Here is a 9220-nt window from a genome sequence, read left to right as displayed (position 1 = left end):
GACGTTGGAGTACTTTTAGCTGACGTTGGAGTACTTTTAGCTGACGTTGGAGTACTTTTAGCTGACGTTGGAGTATTTTTAGCTGACGTTGGAGTACTTTTAGCTGACGTTGAAGTACTTTTAGCTGACGTTGGAGTACTTTTAGCTGACGTTGGAGTACTTTTAGCTGACGTTGGAGTACTTTTAGCTGACGTTGAAGTACTTTTAGCTGACGTTGGAGTACTTTTAGCTGACGTTGGAGTACTTTTAGCTGACGTTGGAGTACTTTTAGCTGACGTTGGAGTACTTTTAGCTGACGTTGGAGTACTTTTAGCTGACGTTGGAGTATTTTAGCTGACGTTGGAGTACTTTTAGCTGACGCTGGAGTACTTTTAGCTGACGTTTGAGTACTTTTAGCTGACGTTGGAGTACTTTTGGCTGACGCTGGAGTACTTTTAGCTGACGTTGGAGTACTTTTAGCTGACGTTGGAGTACTTTTAGCTGACGTTGGAGTACTTTTAGCTGACGTTGGAGTACTTTTAGCTGACGTTGGAGTATTTCTCTCATGGCATTATGCTGCAAAATATTTTTTTTTATATTTTCGTCTTAATATTGAAGCTCACAGCACTATTACAAATTTCTCTGCAATATATTTCATTGCGTAACGTAACAGGGGGATCGGATATCTCGACGCCTTTCCAAGATACTTCCTCTCACTAGCAGTGCGGGCACCAGTGGAGGCATCAGTGGCAGTGGTAGCTGCAGTGGCAGCGGCAGTGGTAGTGGTAGTGATGGAGGAGGTGGCAGAAGTCGTCCAAATATCATACATCCCAACTGCACCAACGTAGTAAGTACCATACCTTAATACTCATTGTGGCTGCTAGATAATGAGCTTATCAATAGTTTCCCATTATGTAAATTATCCAGTATAAGTGGGTTTGTACGATGGTGACAATTAAATTTTGAGCTATGAAAGAAAAGTAACTAAACCTAGTGTATCGTAACCCATTTTACTAAACCAGACCTAAATTAGGGGTAATTCTAGGGTGGGTTACTATAGCTTAGGCTGCGTCCCCCCCCCAAAAAAAAATCCAATTTGCACAAAATATAACTAGCCACATTGCAGAACCCATTTAATAATGGAGATTATTATTATTATAATCAAGGGGGAAGCACTAAATCCGTAGGATTATACAGCGCCTGGGGGGGGGATGTGGAAGGCATTCAGGCTTAATTCGAGGAACTGGAGCACAGATCCAATTCCCTAAATCAAGAGCCCCTCACCAACATCAAGGAACCTTCCCTGAGGGGTTAATAATGGAGAATTTACATAAAACTAACAAGGAGCTACATTAAAAATTAACTGAGATAGGGCCTTCAACTCACTATTGTGACCCCTCGAGGGAGGTTCCTTGATGCTGGTGAGGGGCTCTTGATCAAGGGAATTGAATCTGTGCTCTAGTTCCCTGAATTAAGCCTGAGTACTTTCCATCCCCCCCCCATAGGCGCTGTATAATCCCTACGGGTTTAGTGCTCCCCATAATAATAATAATAATAATAATAATAATAATAATAATAAATAATAATAATAATAACTTACTACTGTCAGTCCTCACAGGATATATGTACTCTGAGAGATGTATTTCTCTTAGCGTATATATGCGGAGAGTTTAATCCCTATTTTAGGGACTAAAACATTTCTTGTCTGGTAGTGAAAAAGTTACTTACGTCCTTAATGACCCTAGCGTAGTCGACAGCCTTTAACCCCAATTATCCACCATAACCAGTCTTTAACTGGGGTGCGTTAGTGGTGAAGGGTCCTTGATCAAGAGAAATGGAGCGACCCTCCTCTTCCTTGGATTAAACTTAATTTCCTCCAACTGCCAAGACGTACCATGAAGCTAAAGATTAAGTTTCCAGATAAGCTTTTTTTTATGGGTAGTTTTTCATCTATTTTTTCAAATCAACGTAAATACGTCTTGAACGTCCCTTACCTGTGCTTTCTATGCAACTCTTATTGCAGCTGCGTAATCAGTCCAACATGAAGGACTTTCCTGTTTGATATCAGTTGTGTTGGGTAAAAGGACACACACGATAACAGTTATGATAGTTAAAAGGGCATATAAATAATAAAAAAGGCACAATACCGTGACTGGAACGATACACAAATAACCCGCACATAAAAGAGAGAAGCTTACGACGACGTTTCAGTCCGACTTGGACCATTGACAAAGTCACACTAACCAGAGGAGGAACGAACGAACGAACGAAAGTTCAGGTAAGATCCCAAATGGGATGAGTGAGGAAGACGGGACAGACGAAGAACAGTGCTGGAGAGGAGTGTTCTTAGTCGTAGAAATAGAGCCAGGGCTTAACCCAGCAGCGAGGCGATCGTGGGACAGATATTGAGAAGAGAAATACAGGCTCTTCTGTTGGGACTCCGGTGGGGCGAGCGGGAAGGAAGGGACATGCGACGTTTAGAGCTAGAGAGGAGTGTAGAACTGAGCCATGTCTTAACCCAAAGGGTAAGGCGAACGTGGATCAGAGAATGGTACCTTGTCATAGAAGGTACCTCTTGGAGAATCCAAGGTTATTTGTAAATAGGGTTAGGAGCAGGATCATGCAAGGAGTAGAAAAGGTTGTGTTGGTTTGTGGGTCTGCGAATGTCTTCGTCAAGGAGAGAGGTCCAGTAGTCATGTCGTGTCACAAGTTTGTCAATCTGTCTGTCACTGAGCGTCTTCCAGTACAGATTCAGCTCAGGGATGTCTAACTGGGCATGTAGAGACTCGCATGTAGCGAAGTCCTCCCATCTGACATCAAGCACCCAGCGCAGCTCCTTGTTCTGGACACGCTGCAGTTTAAGTAAGTTTGTTTTTGCTGCATGAGAGAGGGATAGAGGAGAGTAAGTTATCAGAGGACGTATAAGGGATTTGTAGAGGTGTAGTTTGGTGCGTTGAGAGGCATGTTTCAGCTTGTAGAGGCCTGCAAGGGCCTTACTAGCTATTGCATGCCTTGAGTGAATGTGTCCGTGTAAGCGTAGAAGGTAATCAAGATTAACGCCAAGGACAGTGACAGATTGTGTCATGGGGATGTAAGTGCAGGTGTCAGCTGTTCTGAGCTCGACAGGTAATGGAGGATCACGTTTTCTATAGTTAAAATATGTAATGCTGGATTTAGCTGCATTGGTTTTGATCCTCCATTTTTGTTCCCAGATGGCTATCCTGTCGACCTCATTTTGTGTTTTGTGTGTGAGTGTATCTATTTTGGCATGAGTGATAAGTTGTGTAATGTCGTCTGCATAGGCTAGTGTGATGGAGTTTTGGTATACAGGTGTTGGAATGTCGTTAGTGTATAAAATGTAGAGGGTAGGGGAGAGGACAGATCCCTGGGGTACTCCAGCATTTAGTGTGAAGTAGTCAGAGTAACAGCCTTGGAATTTGATTCTCATGGTACGGCCGTCTAGGAAGTTGCAGAGGAGTTTACGAGTAGTGAGAGGCAGGTTAAAGTTAGTGCAGAGTTTGTACTTGAGCCCTTGGTGCCAGACAGTGTCAAAAGCTTTTTCAACGTCTTTTGCAACCAGGGCTGTCCTGTTTCTTTGTTCTGTGTTTATGTGGATGTAGTTGAGAATGATGTTAATGGCATCTTGTGTGGATCTGTGTGTTCTGAAGCCAAACTGACCATCAGAAAGTAGAGAGTTGTGTTCCAGGTATCTGCGAAGGCGATGGTTGATGAGTTTTTCAAAGAGTTTTCCTAAAGTTTCGAGGAGGCTGATAGGGCGATAGTTTCTAGGATCAGAGTGGTCTTTTTTGGGTTTAGGAAGGAGGATAGCAGTAGCAGCTTTGAAGAGGGAAGGGAAGTATCCAGAGGCAAGGGAGGCATTGAGGAGGTTTGTGTAGGCAGTAATGATAGAGTCAGGAAGGTGTTTTAGGATAATATGGTTTAGGCCAGAGGCGCCAGGAGCCTTGGGAGGAAGGTGTCTGAGGAGAGTTCTTAATGTCTGTGTTGGTGAAAGGAGTGTCGAGTTCTTGGGAGGAGGTAAGAGAGTCTAGATGAATGTGGCTATCTGGTGTTGTATCTTGTGTGTGTGCAGTGTTCCAGTGTTCTATGTTCTGAATGTGTTGAATAACGTTAGGGTGAGGTCGGTGAGGGTAGAAGATGTTCTCCCAGATGTTGAAGATTGAGACACTTATGCAGCATATGGGTTCTATGTTCTGAAGGCGTGTGTTGAAGTCGATGTGTTCACGTTAGGGCCTTCCTCTTTGTAGACTGATCTGTGTGAGTTTCCTGAATAAAGATTCCCATATGCTGCATAAGTGTCTCAATCTTCAACTTGTCGGTTTTTCAAACCATTCATCACATCTCCCAGATGTGTTTGAAGATGTTGGTAGCAGCCTGCGGGTCTGAGATGTGTGTGTGTTGTTGTGGGTGATGTGTTTGAATTTGTTGGTGGGAGTAGTGCCTCTTATTTTTTTGATAAAGTTCCAGAAGGCTTTAGTGTTTTTGATACGCTGTTTGTCAGCTTGTTGTATGAGTTGTGACCAGTGATTGTTGTGGTCTTGGTCTAGACTGTGTAGAACGTTGTTTCTAAGGTAAGTGAGATCTAATCGAACTTGATTAAATCTGTATGTGTTGTAGAGGAAGCGGTTGTGGTAGCAGATAATTAGTCTTCTTGCTCTGAGTGACGGTTTGAAGGAATAACGAGTGGTGTGAGTTTTCTTTGGTATTGCGTTATTGGCTGCTTGTGTAATGGTGTCCTGGATGAGATCAAGTTGAGTATCTATGTCAGAGATAGGTTTGTTGTTGTAATCATAGGTGAGGTTAATATTGTCTATGTGTTGTTTGAAAGCATCCCAGTCAGCGTTCTTGTAGGAGAAGGAAGGTGTGGTTGGAATGAGGATAGGGTTGGAGGAGATGTGCAAGATGACTGGGATGTGATCAGAGCCTGTAATAGGGCCAGGTGAGATGTAGTGTTGAAATAGAGAGCTGGCTCGGTTTGCCAGAATGATGTCTGGTTTGCCTTGGCCCGTGTGATTGAAGAAGGTATTGAAGTCTGGGCCGAGATGAATTAGGTGTTTATGGTTAGTGAAGTTGAGTAATTGGTGACCAAGTTGGTTGTTACTGGTGTGATGAAAGGCGGTGTGTTTGGCATTCATGTCAGCTAGTAGGTATGTTGGTGTGTTGGTGTAGTTGAAGACTAAGGAAAGGTCGTGTATGTTGAGAATAGTGTTTGGGCGAGCATAGGTGGTGAAAAAGATAAAGGGGCCAAGGTGGGTGTGTATTCTGACTGCAAGACAGTGTTGGTGAATAAAAGGGATTGGGAGAGATTCGTGTTTTATGTTGGATTTGACAAGGATGGCAACCCCATCGTGGGGATCATAGGGGGACTGTAGTGCAGTATAACCATAATGGCGGATACGTTGAGGGGCTTTGAGGCAGGTACTGTTTAGCAAAACAATATCTGGTCTCTCTGCTTCAAGGAGCTCGGCCAGTAGGTGTCTAATAGTAAAGTAAGAACGTACATTGAACTGAATCACTTTAAACATGATTTAATGGTTTCGTCATAGCAAAGTTAATGTCGGGGGAGGAGTTTGGATTAAAACCCGTGATAGTGGTGCCATCAGTGGATGCGAGTTTGTAGGTGTTACGGACCCGTTTCCTGGAGGGGAAGGAAGAGATGGATCTGTTTTTATGTTCTTTTGTATGTCTGTCAGAAGTTGGGGCAGGTTTAGGTTTGAGTGGATTTTGTCTGGAGGAGGTGGAGTTGGACCTGGATGAAGTTTTGGTTGTGGTGGAGGAGTGGGCGAAGGTAAATGCAGAGGAAGTGGAAGCTTTGGTAGGGGATGAGGAAGTGGAAGCTATGGTACTGGGTGAGGAAGCGGAAGCTTTGGTTGGGGATGAGGAATTGGGTAAGGAGGTCGGGGGAGGGGTGGTCGTAGCAGCAGCAGTAGGGGTGTTGGTGGGAGGGGTGGAAGTAGTGAAGAGGGGTAGGGGGGGAGGAGAGCTGGTGGGTGTAGGAAGTGGGGGGGTGGGAGAGAGGGAGGAGGTAGAGGTTGTAGGGGGCTTAGAAGAGAAGCAGGAAGGAGGGATAATTAAAGAGGGAAGATTGTTAGCAGACAAGATTAGGTTAAGGACATGTGAGTAGTCTGATTGGTAGGCTTGAGAGATTACCATCGCAGAGTGGGCAGCAGTGGCGAGTTGGCAGTTAGTTTTGTAGTCTAGTGTGGGTGTAGGTGTAGAAGGAGAGGTGATTGTAGTCTGTGTGTTGGTGTTTGAAGTGCGTAGAGTAGGAGGGGCAGACCAAGTGCGTGGGGTAACCCAGGCATTGGGGGTAGGGGTGGAAGGTATTGTAGGAGGGGGAGGTGCAGGGAAGGGGTTGGGGAGGGAGGGAGGTTGGCTTTCTCTGAGGGTGGAGTGAATGTCTTTTCTAGTAGGGCAGGAATTTGCAACTGCAGTGTGTGACCCACCGCAGTTAGAACATTTAAGGGGGAGGTTGCAAGTGTTCCAGAAGTGGCCAGTTGCTGAACATCTGGAGCAGGTTTGTGTGGAAGTGCATGAGATTTTGTCGTGGCCGAATTTGCAGCATTTCAGACATTGTGTGATGGGGTGAAAGTTTGGAGTGAAGAGGGTGTTTGGAGGAATGCAGATGGTCTTGGCAAGGATTCCTTGATTGAAGAATGTAGAGGCGTCAGAAGGAGTTGAACAGCGTAATTTGAGGATGGTAGAGTTTTCAGGTCTATAAATATCGTCAACAGAGACTTTGTTTTTAGTACTAATGTCTTTGATTAAGTCTTCTTTGTCTGTGTCATAGGCAGTCAGGAGAGAATAGTCTACCTGTTTTGCGATCACTGTGCATTTGGCGCGGTGCTCAGGAGTCCAAATAATAGTGAAGCCTGCATTGAGAAGTTTTTGTCTGGTCTCGGTTGAGGTGTACGTTTCTTAAGAATGTCTGTCAAGAAGTAGTTTGAATCCTGAGTTGGTTTTAAAGACTTTATGCTGAGGAGCGCCAGTGATCTGGTACAGTAAATTTCCAGGACAGATAGTGGCATGATCAGATTTAGAGTATTTGAGGTTAAGCGAGAAAGAATTGGGCTTGGAAGAGGTGGGGGCAGGGTAGGCCTTAGAAGCAGGAGTAGACAGAGTAGAGGCAGGTGTTGGCAGTAGAGGAGTGGTAAGGGGAAAGGAGGTGGAAGGCATCGTAAATTAGATGTGGGGGCCAATCCTGTGAGAAAAATTGGCTAGGCAAGTACGTGTGAAGTAGACACACGTACTTGCCTGGCTATAACTTTAAAGTTTCTTGTGGAGTCCGTCTCTGGAGGCACAGGACACTGAGGAGGTGCGCTGCAGCTTGATGGAGCACTGTATGCCCTGAACGGTGAGGAGAGGCAACACTGGCTGTAAGGCGTGCAGACCACACGTACAGGCTGAGGCGTGGAGACATCAGACAGCAACAGGAGTGCAGAGGGAGGCTTCCTGCCCTTGGGTAGGCAGCCACCGACGCACCAATCCTGATGGTGAAGACGAAGGTCCAGTAACTACCACTCGGTGAAGAGAGCAACTCTGGCTGTGAGCGATGAGGAGAGCCAATACTAGCTGAATGGCGAGCAGACTTCACATACAGGCTGAGGCGTGGAGACTTCAGACAGCAACAGGAGTGCAGAGGGAGGCTTCCTGCCCTTGGGTAGGCAGCCACCGACGCACCAATCCTGATGGTGAAGACGAAGGTCCAGTAACCACCACTCGGTGAAGAGAACAACTCTGGCTGTGAGCGATGAGGAGAGCCAACACTAGCTGAATGGCGAGCAGACACGAAACCGTTGAACAAGGTCAAAGTCAGGAGGACAGAGGTCGGAGAGAGTCCTTAGTTTTTTGTTGAAAGTTTTCTTGATGCGATCAAGAGGGTTGGAAACGAGAGGAGTGTAGGTGCGTGAGTCAGAGAGCAAGACATCAGCTTTACGGAGGTAATCCTCGCGATCAAGGATAACTACCAAATTACCTTTGTCAGAAGATAGTATGACAATGTTAATGTCTGGCTCCGCTATGTGGATGACATCTTTGCTCTGTGGCCTCATGACTCCAGTCTCTTCCAACCTTTTCTTGAAGCTCTTAATAATCTTGCCCCTTCCATTAAGTTTAAAGCTGAATGGGAATCTAATTCCTTGCTTCCTTTCCTTGATGTCCATGTCCACCGCTCAGATACAGGTTTTTCCTTTTCCGTTTACCGTAAACCTATGCACAGTGGCATGTACATTCACTACTTTTCCTATCATGCTTTCCCTGTCAAGAAAAGTGTTCTTATCTCCCTCTTTCTCCGTGCCCTCCGCATCTGTGACCCTCAGTTCCTTCCAGCAGAAATTTCCACTCTTCATAATTCGTTCTCCCGTCTTGGCTACCCTTCCCATTTCATAGACTCTGCCCTCTCACGTGCTAAACGCAATTTCTTCTCTCCCAAACTCTCTACTCATGAGAACTCTTCTATCCTCTGCCTTCCCTACATTTCCGGTCTTTCTAATCTCAACAATTCTCTCCGTCCCTTAGACATCAAGCTTACCTTCCGCCAGACTAACACTCTTCGCACTAATCTCGTTCATACCTCTCCTCCCTCTACAGATGTTCCTGGTGTCTACTCTATTTCTTGCTCCTCCTGTCCTCTTCAATACTTCGGAGAAACTGGTCGATCTCTTTCTGACAGACTTAGGGAGCACAAAAATAGTGTTAGGCTTGCCGACACTAACAATGCTCTTTTCTGTCACGTCAGAGATCATAGCCATCCTATTGACTGGTCTTCTGCTAAAACTGTCTTCCCTACTTCCAACTCGAACAGTCGCCGTCTAGTTGAATCCTCTCTAATACATAACTTTCCTTGTATGAACCTTAGCCCTGGCTTCGTCTCTGTAGATGCCTTCCTCTCCCACTACATTGTAAAATGCTCCAATCTTCAGAACACCCGTGACTTAACCTGAATCCTCATTTTTTCTTTTTCTTTTTCTACTTCTTCCTCTTCCCCTTTCCTCTTTCCTTTTCTCCTCTGGGTTGTCTTTCTCTCTCCTGTTCGTGTTTCTGTTCCTACTTCATTTATTTCACCACTTCCCTTTCACGCACCTCTGTGCGCTTGCTCTCCCTCTGTGGGCATCTAGCTCTCTTGCAGTGCTCCCCTTCCTTTGTTTTTGACTGGCTCGTCCTTTTTATTTCCCACTTCTACCACTACCACTACTACTACCTCTTCTTCTTCTACTACTACTAC

General features: G+C 45.3%; 2 protein-coding genes across 6 annotated transcripts in view; both read left to right on the top strand.

Moving 5' to 3' along the window:
- Positions 1-9220, top strand: part of mbt (serine/threonine-protein kinase PAK mbt) — a 558896-nt gene that overhangs the window by 240964 nt on the left and 308712 nt on the right. The gene's annotated exons all lie outside the window — the stretch shown is intronic.
- LOC128684978 (uncharacterized) overlaps positions 1-9220 on the top strand; it is an 83809-nt gene that overhangs the window by 15905 nt on the left and 58684 nt on the right. For 3 of the 5 annotated variants that reach the window (XM_070100459.1, XM_070100455.1, XM_070100474.1), the window contains exon 2: positions 653-826. In XM_070100459.1, the coding sequence (XP_069956560.1) occupies positions 653-826 (174 nt within the window). The remainder of the gene's footprint in view (positions 1-652; positions 827-9220) is intronic. The other 2 variants (XM_070100463.1, XM_070100467.1) reach the window with 2 other exon arrangements.

The sequence above is a fragment of the Cherax quadricarinatus genome, chromosome 5 (assembly GCF_038502225.1).
Source record: "Cherax quadricarinatus isolate ZL_2023a chromosome 5, ASM3850222v1, whole genome shotgun sequence".
Taxonomy (NCBI): Eukaryota; Metazoa; Arthropoda; class Malacostraca; order Decapoda; family Parastacidae; genus Cherax; species Cherax quadricarinatus.
Note: the sequence above shows the minus strand (reverse complement) of the source record. Positions and strands in the feature narration are given on the sequence as shown.